This window comes from Nicotiana attenuata, unplaced genomic scaffold (assembly GCF_001879085.1).
Source record: "Nicotiana attenuata strain UT unplaced genomic scaffold, NIATTr2, whole genome shotgun sequence".
NCBI classification, from domain to species: Eukaryota; Viridiplantae; Streptophyta; class Magnoliopsida; order Solanales; family Solanaceae; genus Nicotiana; species Nicotiana attenuata.
This window is the reverse complement of record NW_017671214.1, coordinates 151,279-167,754: the sequence shown is the minus strand read 5'-3', so window position 1 is coordinate 167,754 and position 16,476 is coordinate 151,279. Positions and strand designations below refer to the sequence as shown.

The following is a 16,476-nucleotide window of genomic DNA, read 5'->3' as shown; positions in this document are numbered from 1 at the left end:
CGAGATTCAGCAAAGGGAATACATTTCCATTGCAGCAATCAGGCGCCCACCTCATTTCAAGATTCAGTAATCAGGCGCCCACCCGGAGAACAAAGGAATTCATGTCAAGATTCAGTAATGAGGCGCCCACCTGGAGAACAAGGGAATACATTTCATGTTCAGCAATCAGGCGCCCACCTGGAGAACAAGGGAATACATTTCAAGATTCAGCAATCATGCGCCCACCTGGAGAACAAGGGAATACATTTCAAGATTCAGTAATCAGGCGCCCACCTGGAGAACAAGGGAATACATTTGAAGATTCAGCAATCAGGCGCCCACCTGGAGAACAAGGGAATACATGCCCACCTGAAGAACAAGGGAATACATTTCAAGTTCAGCAATCAAGCGCCCACCTAAAGAACAAGGGAATACATTTCGAGATTCAGCAATCAGGCGCCCACCTGGAGAACAAGGGAATACATTTCAAGATTCAGCATTCAGGCGCCCACCTGGAGAACAAGGGAATACATTTTCAGTTTAGCAATCAGGCGCCCACCTGGAGAACAAGGGAATTTATTTCGAGATTAAGCAATCAGGCGCCCACCTGGAGTACAAGGGAATACATTTCAAGTTCAGCATTCAGGCGCCCACCTGGAGAACAAGGGAATACATTTCAAGATTCAGCAATCAGGCGCCCACCTGGAGAACAAGGGAATACATTTGAGATTCAGCAATCAGGCGCCCACCTGAGAACTAGGGAATACGTTTCAAGTTTCAGCAATCAGGCGCCCACCTGGAGAATAGGGGAATACATTTCAAGTTCAGCAATTAGGCGCCCACCTGGAGAACAAGGGAATACATTTCGAGATTCAGCAATCAGGCGCCCACCTGGAGAACAAGGGAATACATTTCAAGTTCAGCAATTAGGCGCTCACCTGGAGAATAAGGGAATACATTTCGAGATTAAGCAATCAGGCGCCCACCTGGAGAACAAGGGAATACATTTCAAGTTCAGCAATCAGGCGCCCACCTGGAGAACAAGGGAATACATTTCAAGTTCAGCAATTAGGCGCTCACCTGGAGAATAAGGGAATACATTTCGAGATTAAGCAATCAAGCGCCCACCTGGAGAACAAGGGAATACATTTCAAGTTCAGCATTCAGGCGCCCACCTGGAGAACAAGGGAATACATTTCGAGATTCAGCAATCAGGCGCCCACCTGGAGAACATGGGAATACATTTCAAGTTCAGCAATCAGGCGCCCACCTGGAGAACAAGGGAATACATTTCAAGTTGCAGCAATCAGGCGCCCACCTGGAGAACAAGGGAATGCATTTCAAGTTGCAGCAATCAGGCGCCCACCTGGAGAACAGGGGAATACATTTCAAGATTCAGCAATCAGGCGCCCACCTGGAGAACAAGGGAGATTCAGCAATCAGGCGCTCACCTGGAGAACAAGGGAATATATTTCAAGATTCAGCAATTAGGCGCCACCTGGAGAACAAGGAAATACATTTCAAGTTCAGCGATTAGGCGCCCACCTGCAGAACAAGGGAATATATTTCAAGTGACGGCAATTAGGAGCCCACCTAGACTATAAGGGAATACATTTCAAGTGTTAGCAGTCAGGAGCCCGCCTGGAGAATAGAGGCATACATTTCAAGTTTCAGCGGTCAAGCATCACTCGGAGAAATGGCGAAGCATCTCAGGTCACAATTCAAGGCGACAATAAAGGAACTCCACTGGAAGAAATGCAAGTTAACAAGGCAACAAGAACTACAAGAGCAAGTTTGAAGACATAGATAGGACTTTTGTAATTCATAGATCATGGCTTAGTCTAGCTTCTTTTCATTTTGGCGTGGTGTAATAACGGGGTTCAGTAAGCAGTAGCAGCAGCAGCAGCAACAGTGAAATCACAGCTTCATGGCAGTCCCAGCTACCAAACCTTCCCGAACTACATTGACCTGATTCCTCTTTAGCCAAGGATATGTAGGCAACCTCAGAAGCAGGGTGCGGTCAAACTTTTCAAAAATGCTTCACACAGAGTATTCAAACGGGCAAAAATCGCTGGTATTTTGCTCACTTATCTTTGCACGAAAACTCTTCGTGTTTCCGAGCAAAGAGCGGCAGCTGTGAGCACGTGATGTTTGCCCTATATGAATTACTCCCAGAAATTCAAAACAATATAAATTTTTCAGTGTTTGCAATTTTGTGGATTTTTGTGACATTTTCTGTTAATTGTTTGCATTTTTGTCTGTGCATTTTAATTAGTGAAAAATACAAAAAATGTGTTGCATGTGCATTTAGGAGTTAATTTTTGCATTTTAAGAATTATTCAATTTAGTGGCTTTATAAAAAGGAAAAATCGCAAAAAATAGTTTAATTTGAACTCTTTAAGTTTAACTTTGAATTTTGCTAGTTTTCATTTAATTCGATATTTGATTAGCTTGTGATAATTGTTAGAGTTAATTAGTGTGATTTGGGTAGTTTAATTTAGTTATTAGAATTAATTTAGTGTTTAGTTTAATTTTGAAATAAAAGAAAAGAAGAAAAAGAAAAGAAAAGCAACAAAAGAGTTTGATTTTGAGGAAAAGAAAAGATTTTGAAAAGAAAAGAGAGAGAGCAGATTTTATATTTTGGGCCAAAGTTATTTAAAATTGCCAAGCTCAAGCTGATCCCCCTCAACCAGCCTGCTTACCCGACCCAAACCCGGTCACCATACCCGGTCCAGCCCCCCAAGGACTCAAACGATGTCGTTTTGCCTATAACAAATCCCAGCCGTCGAGGTTCCTTGATCGGACGGCTGGGAAGCTGGGATTGTTTAATATATAATTGTCCAAATTGGACCCCGCCCCTTAGAACCCCCCTACCCCCCTCCGTCTCTCACCGGCCATTAGAGACAATTCAACATCACCATCCTCCGCCGCAAACCGCCGGCCGGAAATCGCCTCCGCCGGCGGCAGGTCTCCGATGGCCACCATATTTTCACCACAGGCCCCTCTTTCCTTCCTCTTTCCAAATTCATGCCTCGTTTCCCTCAAATCCCACCCAAACTGCTCGAATAATCGAAACCCTAGCNCCGTTTGGTGCTCTTGATTTGAAAAACAAAAATGGTGAAACCTTCCAAGTTAATGGGCACCGAGTGAAGCACTATCTTGGCAAGTTTGATGACAGCCACGTGGTGGCAATATGTGAATCCTACGTCCAGTCCTCTTAGGTTGCAAGGGTGCTCTCTTTCAGTATTTGAAGTTTCTCGATTACAAGAGAGTTGATGTAGATTTACACCAACAGCTTAGTCACTATGTCACTTCTCTCTTCTTGATACAATGTCTCGCTAGTGTTTGTCTCTTTTTCTTCTCTCACTAATTACACAGCAAATTTAAAGAGAACTACAATTCTTGTTTGGAGTAGAACAAAAAGAGTGATAGTGGTTCGTTCAAAGTATATTTGCTTCAAGCCTGGAACAGATGTATATATACTTCGTGAGGCCTTCTTGACTCTTAATTGACATGAATCCTGAGAGATTACAAACCCAAGGGAGTTGATCTTTTAAAGGAATCATAAATTGACTTTTTCCAAGAATAAGGTGCAGTTTTTGTTGCTCTTCCTTGACTTGTGACCTTGATAGACTTTTGTTCNATGCCAAATCCACAACCTATTACCCTTCAAATACCCCTCAAGACCCTCGAATATTAAATCGAAAATCAGGCCCTAAGAGTCCGACATAGATTTTTCATTCTGCGAGGCTTCCTCTCCAGCTTTCATAGGTCTTAGGCTCAATTTCACCATGGGATAATGGCATTTGGCTGTTCTTGACAAAGAAGAGTTGATTGACATTATCTCGCGGTTAAAATTGGAAGGTCAGTCGTGTTCGAGTTTAATTGGTAAGTTTTCTTAGATTTATTTTATTCCACCTTGCATGTGAATTTTAATCTAGTTTGTGCATTGAATTTTGCTTGCCGGTTTTCTCCGATTTGTTTTGTTTAAGTTTTTGATTTTTCTTCTCTGTTCATACTGATATAGCTTGGTTCTGTTTTATTAATTTTGTTTGTTTTCTTTTTCTATTTGACTGATAAGTTATAATAGTAGCTTTTAATTCTGGTTTCTAGTAGTTAATACAAGCTTGAAAATTAGAGTGTTGGATTTGCATTCCAATTTGGGGGTTTTGTTTTAATTGAATGTCGTTTGGTTGTTGCTGAATAATCCAAAGCCCTTGAAATTAACCATGGTCAGCATTGACCAAGTTAAAGGGGTTGGTATAGTTGGGTTGCGTTTAGTCTAACCTAGTTTAACAATTTTAAGTAATATTCATGGGTAATCAAGGGCATACTAGGTATTTTCAATTAAGGAATCCCGCAGTTAGGACCTTAAGGTTTTTAAGGCAAAAGCTAAACTAAAAAGGGACTAAAAAGGGAAAACTTAAAATCTGAAGTTGCCATAGTAACTTGCCTATAAAGGCACTGTTACTTAGGGCTGAAGGAAGAGATTTAAGCACTAAAAAACCCCTGAAAAGTTCCAGGCGGCAGAAATTTCCAAAATAGCACTGTTCCATTAAATTTTCTGGAGATCTTTGAGCTTTTTCTTTGTTAAAACAATCCCTGAGTGTTCAGAAGTTTAAAATGAGCTAAACTTGGTTTGGTATTCAAGTATTTGGGGTCAGCTTGGTTGGATTTTGGTAATTGGGTTTCCATTGATATATTGTTGATGCAAATTTGGTTTCAAGTGGGTTTTCCTCAATTATTTCTGTGACGAGTCTGCTTGGTGAACCTTGTCCCTGCTGCTACTTCTTGCTACTCACTTGTTTTTGGTTTGCTTCATGTGTGAACTCCAGGAACACATTCTGAATCTGCTTTGATGTAGCTCTCAAATTAGAAATGAAATGAAAGTGATGCGAGATGTTTGTTGATATGTGTTTGAATGATTCATTGTATTTCAAGTAGTTTTATCAACTTAGCTAAATCTTCATTGTAATTAATTATGGACTGTTGAACTGTAATATGTCCTATTTGTTTATTCCAATTCTAGTAACTTAGATGTGTTTTGCAAGTCAAATACTAGTATTGAATGTAGAAATGGAATTAGGACTTATCAAGTCTACCACTGTCATAGCGTATGAATTTTAAAGTATCTCAAAAGGTTGTTATCAGGTTTTCAATTCTAGCTTGAGTTCCAAGTGAATCTGAAGTTAATTGCAGAATTATTGGGTGTGCTTGACTAGCCTTGTTTTTTGTGGTTTAATAGGTTGGAAATAGTTCTATGATTCATATAACTTAGTCTTGATTCACCCGTAAGCAAGTCAGTTTGATTAAAAGATAAAATCCAATAATTCATGTATTTTCTTAGTTTTTAAACATGCATATCAATATAGCTTGTCTATTTATTTGCAATTAATAGTGAAGCGAAAAAGGTTCTGTTTGACCTCATGTCCATGTGCAATATGGGTTATGTTTGCATTGCTGCCAGGGCTATTCGGATCACAATGACCGAGATTAATGTTGGCCTGTTTGCATAATAGTAGGCCAGAACATTATTAGCCCGTTAAAGTAATTAATTTTGCTGAATTGTGAGCTTGTGGGTACTCGATCCAGAGTCCCAGCTCCAGTTGGCCTCCGATTTGAGCTTGTCCTAAGGCCCAAACTTTAGACAGCTTTTACGAACAAAGCTGAGCTAATCTTCTTTCTTCTTGGGCTGGCTTCGAAGCCCAACATGCTGAAAATCCCATTCATTATTGAAGCTATGAATTAAATGGTAGGCTTTGGGCCTTTCAAGTTAAGTAGCGGACTCGAGCTAAGGGTTTCTTCAGTAATGGAGATCGCCCTTGTTCGAGTTTGGACTTGAGCTTGGGCCCGAATTTCCTTGAATGCCATGATGTTAGTTAATTCATAAAGTTGACAAATTAAGTTTTTGTTTTAAAGACAACCCTTAATAGATAATATTAGTTCCTCTTTAGGATGTCCTTTAAAAAATAAATTGAGGTGTACCGCGCCAAATAAAATGATAAATTGCGTGGCCCTCATTAATCATTTCTTTAAAAATACTTAGAACTCGGGACGTGCCATTTCGCAAATTTTCATGGCCTCCCACAAAGTTAACAATGCGTTGGTTGCTTTAGGCGCGTCTTTTAATAATATTACCTTCTTAAACTCGGGTGTGCATTTCATGTGACCCAAATCCAAATCCCAAAACGTTGAATAAAATATGTTTAGGATTGCGGGTGCATTTCATGTGATGCGATCCAAAGACATATTTTAAACGACGTTCAACATTCTTTAAAAAATTGAATAAAAGCGGTTAAAAGCTAAAATTTGTACATAGGTTCAAAATGTATTAAAATCAGATAAATAAACCAAATATAGCAGTTGAGCGACCGTACTAGAACCACGGAACTCGGGAGTGCCTAACACCTTCTCCCGGGTTAACAGAATTCCTTACCCAGATTTCTGGTTCGCGACTGTTAAACGGAGTCAAAACTTTTCCTCGATTCGGGATTCAAACCGGTAACTTGGGACACCATAAATCTCCCAAGTGGCGACCCTGAATCTCTTAATAAAAATAAATCCCGTTTCGATTGTCCTTTAATTGAAAAAACTCCTTTTATTATACTCTTCACGGGGGTGTAGCGAAAAAGGAGGTGTGACAATGTACACTCACAACCACCATCTATAGAGGGACAGACTAGGAAATCTAATCAACAAGGAAAGGGAAGGCCTCCTTTATGGCTTAAGGACTACATCATTAAGGCCAAGGCACATACAAATACTATATACTCTATCTCTGATGTTCTCTCCTATGATTATCTATCTCCTGCCTACAGTCATTCCTCAATATTTTTTTAGTTTTAACTAAACCACAATCCTTCAAGGAAGCTGCACATGATCCAAGGTGGATAGAAGCCATGAATTAAGAAATTAGAGCACTTGAAGAAAACCATACCTAGGAAGTGGTTGATTTACCAGAAGGAAAAAAACCTATTGGTTCTAAATGTGTGTTTAAGAACAAGTATTAGTCATCTGGTGAGATTGACAAGTTTAAGGCACGACTGGTAGCTAAAGGATACACACAACAAGAAGGGCTAGACTATCATGAGACTTTTTCACCAGTTGCCAAAATGGTAACTGTGAGAACTGTCTTGAGCATAGCAGCCTCAAAGGGATGGATCCTCTATCAGATGGATGCCAATAATGCGTTACTCCAAGGGGATCTTTATGAAGAAGTTTACATGGTTCTTCCATAAGGTTTCAAACGACAGGGGGAGAATAAAGTCTGCAGATTGTTGAAGTCACTCTATGGGCTGAAACATGCTTCAAGATGAATATTAAACTCACAGATGCCTTAGTGGGAGCAGGGTATCAACAGAGCGCATATGATCATTCTTTACTCACCAAACAGACATCACATGACATTGTGATTATATTGGTGTATGTTGATGATCTCTTGATTACAAGCAGTAATATTTCCTTAGTAGAAGACGCCAAAAACACATTGCATAACAGCTTTAAGGTAAAGGATTTGGGTGAGCTCAGATATTTTTTGGGGATTGAGGTGATGAGATCAGATCAAGGAATATTGTTGAACCAACGAAAATATGCACTGGAGTTAATCTCTTCCACAGTCTTGGCTGCTGCTAAACCCACATCTACCCCTATTAAGTTAAATCAGAAATTGACCACTATAGAGTATGACAAACATGTTGGGCACAATGGTGATGAAGAGTTGCAAGATGTGGGGAGATACCAAAGACTAGTAGGGCAGTTACTCTAACTAACCATTACCCGACCTGATATTTGTTTTGTTGTGCAAGTTCTTAGCCAATTCATGCAGCATCCCAAACAATCACACTTAACTGCAGCACTTTGAGTGGTTAGGTACATTAAGGGGTCACCTGGTCTTGGCATTTTCCTCAAGAAGGGTCCTATCACCCACCTTTCTGCCTTCTATGATTCAGACTGGGCAGCTTGCCCAAACACACGAAGGTCGATCACTGGATATGTTTTTAAGCTTGGGGATTCCTTGTTGTCATGGAAGTCAAAGAAGCAGCAGATAGTGAGTCGTAGCTCAGCTGAAGCTTAATATAGAAGCCTTGCTGCAGTAACAGCTGAAGTTACTTGGATTGTTGGATTACTACAAGAATTGCATATTGAGATACATCAGCCTGTTGATGTCTATTGTGATAGTAAAGCTGCACCTCAAATAGCATCAAATCCTATTTTTTATGAACGAACAAAGCACATCGAGATAGATTGTCACTTTGTTCGAGAAAAAAATTAAGACTGGCCTGCTTGCTCCTCATCACATTTCGATCAAACTTCAGCTGGCTGATCTCATGACGAAGGGACTTGGTGTTGCTCAATATTTCTTCCTCCTTTCCAAGCTTGGCGTGTTCAATGCTTTCCACCCTCCAGCTTGAGGGGGAGTCTTAGCATATGAGGGTCAAAGTGTACATAATAGAACTAGGAGTGTGCAAGTTAGAAAAGAAAAGTTAGTTTGTTATGTTAGTTAATTGACAGCTGTACATGTGATGTCAACTAAGTAGTGGAGAAGCTGTATATACAGCCTTGTATGTAACGAGAGAAAATAGAATTTTCATAATACAATTTGAATTCCTCTTCTTCCTTCTCAATTCTCTCTCACAATTGAACATGATTGCTTGTTTACCTTTCCACTTCAGTCCACTTATTGGTTTGAAGCCAGTATCACCAGTTACATGAGCTGATCTAGTTATCCTTGTTGATGATAATAGTGGATACTATTGTACTACTTAGCAACGCAGGCTATACCAAAATAGTTTAATTAGTTTAAGGTACAGTAAGATAGTAGAAGATATGATTGCATCAACACTTAAATTAAAAGTTGTGAAGCCATTTTCATCTTGAAACACATACGTTCCCATCACTCTTGGCCTTTTATATGGTATTGTGCTTTCCACACCCCTTCCCCTTAATCTAGTAGCGGCAAATGAAGTAGGTGCAACAGATAGAGGTGTATCAGATGAATTAGGAGCAGAACATGAAAACTAACTTTTAAGTGAATGAGGTGTTCCCATTCCGCCCCTTCCTCTTCCCTTCCTCCAGTTCTTGATGAAATTCCAGCAGCAGCAAAAGTATTAGGTGTAGATGCACTAGGTGTAACATTAGGAGCAGAACATGGAAACCAACTACCAAGTGAATGACGTGTGAAGTCGATGGAAATTCAACAGCAACAGATGCACTAGGTGCAGTATCAGGTGCATTAGCAGCAGATGCATTAGTTGGTTTTCTTGGTCTACCTCTCCGTCTTTTTACAGCAGGATCACCTTCATTAAAAGTTAGTTTCTTAAAAAGGCATGTTAGATAGTGAATTGAATTTAAAATAATTCATACATAATAGAACATTACCTTTGGGCTGCCCCTTCCTTTCCTGAACTTGATGGTTTTGCAGCAATTGTTGATGAAGTAGCACCAACCTGATGGTCTATCGCTCTTTAGACTCCCTCTTTTGTTGTGACCCTCTCATTAGACTCCCTCTTTTGCTGTAACCCTCTCATGGAAAAATTCACTCATTAATACAATTCCCATTAATTGTCTAGAGAGCAGTACGCTGAGTAAATAAAATAAGTCGATGCTTGATTCAGTTTTATACTATGACAAGTACGCAAGCTTGCTTTAGAAGCATAATTATCGCTGATGTGTAATGATATTACTCTTATTGTTGCAGGAGCTCTACTAATGAAAGCTGAGGAAGTGGCTAAAGAAATTGGTTCTCAAGTCCTCAAGCTTGTGCCTCCAATTAAAACAGTACTACAATTCTAGTTATAATATGGTAATGCCTAAAATCAAGATCTCTTTTTATCTCTATAAATCTGTACAATTCATTAATTAATCTTCAAAATCCTTAGTGTAAGGGGAAACTAAAGATTCTATAGGAAACCTTTTCATAGTGAAATTCCAAAATTCGGGAGTTTGAAGTTTAAAAGGGTTACATTTCGCGTTTTCATACGTTAAAATTTCGTCAGTTAATCAACGTAGGCTCGGGAAGGAGATTATTTTTGAGGTTATAAGCATTTATGCTATTTATAACATGCGATAAGTAAGTGCCGTGAAGTTTAGAGGGTAAATGAATCAAAGAAAATGAATTTCGTTGAAGGTTGTCAATTTGAAATAAAATACGGTCCAAACTATAATACCTGGTGTTTATGGACTAGTTCCATACAAGATACCACATAACCATGATAGTAAGGTGTATAAAGTATGTTAAAAGTGAGTAGTATTTTAAGTAATTTAAGATAATTCTTAATTATGTGGATAATTGGGTAATTATTGATTTTTAGTGGGTGATTAACTAAGTAATTAGAATCTTTGGATAAATTTAATAAGCCTCCCAACGTGGCAGCAAAAGGGGTCTTAATCAAAGCTCAATTTGTGACTCTTAATTCAAGTAACTAGGTGGCACATTTAGAGAATTTTGAGGCTAAGTCATCACATATGTGGGGCCCACACCCACTAAGATTAAAGACCTCTCTAATTCACTTAGGGAGATGCTTGTATCTCTACAATGTAATGAAGGAAAGCTTCAGCAAAATTCAAACGAGATTATATGACGTAATAGCAACGAGATTTGCAATTTTAAGGGAGCCCAATATAACCTTTCTCAAGAATATCAGACGGATTTTTTCCTACTTCGATCTCGTCGTTACATGTTTTATCGCGATTGACGTCTGTTATAGGGATTGTCAAGAGAATCGGTTCAGGTATGTTAAGACTATCCCTTCTTTCCTTTTGTCATGATCCATACGATACAAACGAAACGAGTAAACACACAATTTTCATAAGTGACTCTATTCATAGAAGTACTAGAGCTGTCAATGTTCTTGATTCCTCGCGTGTCTTAATGTTATATCTTCTGCTCATGGGTCTCAGAAAATACGTAAGTTGATAAAGTTTATTTCATGATATTAATCAAAGGCATATTGATCTTGTGACATTTCGAGAAATCTTATTAACGTACTTCATAAGCATTTCATTTATTTATACATGTACATTGACTCATGAGCAGATGGTGTTATATACATGTATATTATATGTATATGGGATATGGAAAAAGGTTACGACGTTATATACGCACCACCACCTGGTCAGTTGATACACGTTGATGATTTCGCCCACAGAGGCCGAGATAATATGATGGGATTCCCTCAAAGGCTTGATGATATTATGTACACCTATACCTATGCATGATACGACATTTATACGCACATCCATGACATTATAAATGTTTCAGGATTCACAAAGTTATTTAGACTTATTGGTGGAATTCTTTACTTCACATTTCCTTATGTCTTTTATGTACTGATTTCCATGCCTTACATACTCAGTACATTATTCGTACTGATGCCCCTATTTCCCGGGGCCTGCGTTTCATACCCGCAGGTGCAGGTAGATGGGCTAACGGTCCCCCATCTTACGATCCTTGCTCAGTGAGACATGGTGAGCTCCACTTGATCCGGAGCTGTTATTAGTTTTGGTACGTTATTTTTGTACGTAGATATGGGTATGACGGGGACCAGTCCCGTCCTTTATATGGTTGTACACTCAAATACAAGTTTGTAGATAGTGATGCATAGTTGGATAGTATGTGGCCTTGTCAGCTTTTAATTTTTGATATATAGTTGTCTATAGCAGCCTTGTCGGCTCGCCCTACCATATTCCGCATGTATATGTATATATGTCTTTTGGACATGTTTTCCTCACGTATGTTATTCACGTGATTCAGCAGTTTATTGACCAATGTTATTCGTGACCTACCCTTAATTGATGTTTATATCTTAGACGCATGTTTAGGGGTGTTCCACAAGTATCAGAGCATTTTTGTCCTAGCATTTTTGTCCTAGGATGGCCCATCGGTTTGGGTCGTGACAAAAGTGGTATCAGAGCATTTTTGTCCTAGGATTGTCTACAGACCGTGTCTAGTAGAGTCTTATTTATGGGTGTGTTGTGCACCACACATATAGACAAGAGGTTACATGACATATAGGATGTTATCCTCCCTTCTTATCTTATATCGTGCGATATAAGAATTCATTTTCCTAATGTTGTGTTATGTCTTCAGCGATGCCTAAGAAGGCTACTGCCGCCCAGAAGGGAAAGTCCATGGCTGATGAGACTACTAGTCGAGCACCACGAGTTACCAGGGCTCAGGGAGAGTCTCATAGTGAGGTTCCATCTCAGACTTCACATACCCTTTCTAGAGGAGCTCCGAGGGGAACCAGCCCTAGCGCCCACCCCTGTACATCCAGCTCCTCAGTCAGATGCACCTGGTCAGGAGATGAGAGATGCTATTCAGCTATTAACTCTATTTGTAGCCGCACAGGCTCGGCGTTATGAGGTAGGTATTGGTCATGCAGATAGGTCCATCAGTGCAAAGGTTCGTGATTTCATTAATTTGGACCCTCTGGTATTCGCTGGAGCAGATCCAAACAAAGACCCTCAGGTATTTATCGATAGGATGTAGAAGACTTTGAGGGTAATGAAGGCCACTGCGACTGAGTCAGTTGAGCTAGCTTCCTATAGACTTCAAGATGTCGCAGTTAATTGGTACGAGTCTTGGGAGTTGTCTAGAGGTGAGGATGCCCCTCCAGCAGTATGGTAGGAGTTTAAAGGCTTTCTTCATCATTACCTGCCACCAGAAATTAGAAGGCCAGAGTTGATATGTTCTTGACCCTTCGGCAGGGTAATATGAGTGTTCAGGAGTACAACCTTCAGTTTGATTCTTGGCTAGGTATGCTCCCACTATTGTATCTAATATGGAGGATCGGGTTCACCGGTTCGTGATGGGTTGGAGCCACCGTACCTGCTTAACGACTGTATGTCGGTCTCACTTCAGCCAGGCATGGATATTTCTCGTATTCAGGCATACGATCAGGGTGTAGAGGAGCGTAAACAGAAGTAGAGGGCCAATCATGAGCATGATAGGGGCCAGAGTAAAAGAGCGAGATCTTCGGGTCCTTCTAGTGAGTTTTGAGGTGGTCAGAGACAACAATACCCGAGGTGTCCAGCCCATCCATCGGCTAGCGCACCCCCTCAGTTTACCGGTAGGAGATTTGATCATTCCACATATTTAAGGCCTAGTCAGAATTCCAAGTCCTCAAGTTCTCAATATAGGGGCGAGTCAAGTTAGATGAGGCCGCCCTTGCCACGATGTGCTCAGTGTGGTAAGTAGCATGTTGGGCAGTGCCTTATGGGACTGGGTGTTTGTTATACTTGTGGTTATCCAGGCCACGTTATGAGGGATTGTCCGACGAGGTGATGCAAACATAGTTCAGCCGGCGAGATCTGTAGCTGGTTCGTCATCGTCAGTACGCCCCCCTGGGCAAGGTTCACAAGCACCAATCGATCGTGCTAGAGGCCGAGGTGGAGCATCTAGCTCGAGCGGTCCTCAGAACCACATTTATGCATTAGCAGGTCGACAGGATCAGGAGTCGTCATCTGATGTTGTTACAAGTATATTATCAGTCTCCTCATATGGTGTATATGCATTGATTGACCCAGGTTCCACCTTATCATATGTTACTCCGTTGAATGCTTGTACGTTTGGAATAAAACCTGAGTTGGTTAAACCTTTTGAGGTGTCCACACCTGTTGGGGATCCAGTGATAGCTAGGCGGGTATATAGAGATTGTATAGTAGTATTTCATAGTCGATCTTCAGTAGTAGACCTAATCGAGTTAGATATGGTAGAATTTGATGTTATAATGGGTATGGATTGGTTGGCTTCTTGTTATGCCAACATTGATTGTAGATCAAAGATGGTTCGTTCCAATTCCCAGGGGAGCCTGTTTTGGAATGGAAAGGTAATACGGCATCTCCGAGATATAGATTTATTTTCTATCTTAAAGAAAGAAAGATGATCAGAAAGGTCTATATTTATCACTAAGTTCGGGTACAGAATGTGAAAGTAGAATCACCAACCATTCAATCTATCCCTATGGTTAATGAGTTTCTCGATGTTTTCCCGATGAGCTTCCTGGTCTTCCGCCAGAGCGAGAAATTGAGTTTGCTATTGACCTATTACCAGATACTCATCCAATATCTATTCCTCCCTATAGAATGGAACCTGCAGAACTGAGAGAGTTGAAGTAACAACTAAGGTACTTGCTTGAAAAAGGCTTTATCAGACCTAGTACATCACCACGGGGAGCACCTGTGTTATTTGTGAGGAAGAAAGATGGTTCCACTACTAAAAAATGGTTCTATTGGAACAGTTATTTGGTAACGGTTACAGAACTGTTACAATAGATTTTTTTTGGGACGGTTTTAACCGTCCCAATAGAGTGAAAAGGCTTTTGGTACACTTCTAAAGAAAAACCGTCCCGATAGGATAGTAACCGTCACCATAAATTATGCTATGAGGACGGTTTAATAAGGCGATACAATAGGGATATTTATAGGAACTGTTTTCTGAAATAAAATATTTATTGGGACGGTTTATTTTTCCCTCCCTGATTTCCCTCCAACATATTTATCAAAAAAAGTAAAAATAAATTATGACCCCACAAAAAAAAAACTATACTATAGGGTTACTAATTAAGCTTTAAAACATAAAACCTTTGTCTCTCTCATCAGAACCAGTATCCTAGACAAATCCGCCAAGTCGTCTCTCTCGTCTTCAAACCTATCCGCGACCAACTGTTTTGCTTACTCCGATGAAGGAATTACGATGAAAGTCAACCATTTCGGCTAATATAAGGGAATCTCAGATGTAGATTATCGGTATTTCTCCGTGTTCGTGGTTGTTCGCTTTCACTATTGTTTCGCCGGAAACGTATTTCGCCGGAAAATTGTTTCGTCGCTTCTTCTTCTTTCTTTCTATGGTAAGATTTCATCTAAACCCCTTAATTTACTATGTACTTTGTTTGTATTATATGATTTCTAGTTTTTCATTTCATCTAAACCTGGAACTTTTTTGATTTCTAATTTGTAAAACTGTAATCATCTAGTTAGTTGGAAAAACAAGTTAAACTTTGTTTAGGGTTTTTTGAGGTATTTTCAGTTGAAATTTTTGATCTAAATAATGGGAAGGATTTGAGTACCAAAATACATGGTCTGTCGTTTTATACTATCGGCAGACTATACGAGCATGGTGTTACATTAAGGGATTTCTTATTATTCGTTGCTACTTGACTCTTCGTGTTATCGATCACATTTTATCTGTTAGTTTTAAGTGTTGTTACTGTCTGCCCTGTTGCATTTGCCTAATTTCTATGAATCTAGCCCCTGATTTCTTGCTGGGAGCAATTAACAGTGCTTAGTTCTTTCTGTAAATCTAGCTTCGAGAGATGCATGTTGTTGTTGATCTGCTATAGTTGTTGTTGCTATTGTTCTTTTGTTGCTTCTGGGAATAATGTGTTTTATTTTCTCTATCGGAATTGAGTCCAAAACTTGTCGAATTGACTAAAATTGTTAGATAACAGTTGAAAATTCATTGGATTACTTGGGATTCAGTTGAAAAACAGTTGAAAGTTCTGTTTTGAAAGGTTTTGAGTTTCTGATTTTTTGAGTCTTGAACTGAACTTCCTTCTTGTTCTACTGTGAGATCGCTTTTGTGACAGACTGAATTAGACATGATTGATAATCTGCAGCAATGTCTTAAATTCGATGACATTTAGTTGTCTAGGGAATATTGAATCTTGTGGATAATATCTTGTGAACTGCTGGCGTCTTTTCTAATACGAAGTTCGTAATTGGGCATTAGAATTCTGAGTTTTTGAGCTGCAATTTTCCAGCTGCTCTGCTGAGTTAGCTACTGTATTGGATTGGCAGCTGCTCTGCTGAGTTAGCTATTGTATTGGAGATGAGATTTAAAAACCTAATACTTCAATTCTTTGATGTGTCAATGTGTTGCTGGAATCTTCTCTAAAGGTTCCATTCATTGGTTGAAAAGGATGCAAGTTCTCAGTAATGAATTTCGTATGCCAGATTGTTAAACCCCAACAATCTAGTTAGTGATTTTGGTTGATTGTTTTTAAGCATTCTGTTATGCTTTTTTCTATCTTTTTTTGGAATTTTAATTTTTTAATGTTGCAAAGTTCTGAAGCTCGATTTGAACTCCTTTGGCCATTTGTCTTTGAATTGCTTTTTGATGTAAAAAAAACAAAGCTCTGTTGTGTTAAGAAATCAGTCGTTGACTGTTGTTAAGACAGAGATTAGTGTTGTTTACAGCAGTGTTTTGCAAATCTGGACAGCGTTTTTTTTGCAAATCTGGACAGTGTTAGACAGTGTTGTTTACAACAGTGTTTTTTTTTTGGCAAATCTGGACAGTGTTTTTTACAGCAGTGTTTTCTTTTGCAAATCTGGATAGTTTTGGACAGTGTTGTTTACGGTCAGTATTTTTTTTTGTTCAAATTTGGTACAGTTTTGGTACGAGCGCTGGCGAATTTTTTTTTGAAACGTAATACTGTAATAGTAGTTTTTATTTTAAGTCTAGTGTTTTTCGTTTTGTTTCGAAACTTACGGTACGTA

The 16,476-nt window shown here is 39.5% G+C and overlaps 1 protein-coding gene across 1 annotated transcript; it reads left to right on the top strand.

Annotated features, from left to right (window-relative positions):
- Positions 1–7,091: 7,091 nt before the first annotated feature.
- LOC109206740 (uncharacterized mitochondrial protein AtMg00810-like) lies at positions 7,092–8,053 on the top strand. The gene is made up of 3 exons (XM_019369598.1): positions 7,092–7,205; positions 7,292–7,734; positions 7,849–8,053. The coding sequence occupies exons 1-3, from the start codon at positions 7,092–7,094 to the stop codon at positions 8,051–8,053; spliced, it is 762 nt and encodes a 253-aa protein (XP_019225143.1).
- Positions 8,054–16,476: the final 8,423 nt, after the last annotated feature.

Excerpts from the sequence above, each read along its gene's own strand:
- LOC109206740 (XM_019369598.1), top strand. The coding sequence starts at position 7,092 with ATGGTAACTGTGAGAACTGTCTTGAGCATAGCAGCCTCAAAGGGATGG. Across the intron at positions 7,206-7,291 it reads TTTATGAAGAAGTTTACATG|ATGAATATTAAACTCACAGA; the intron begins GTTCTTCCATAA and ends ACATGCTTCAAG. Across the intron at positions 7,735-7,848 it reads TACCAAAGACTAGTAGGGCA|GTACATTAAGGGGTCACCTG; the intron begins GTTACTCTAACT and ends TTGAGTGGTTAG.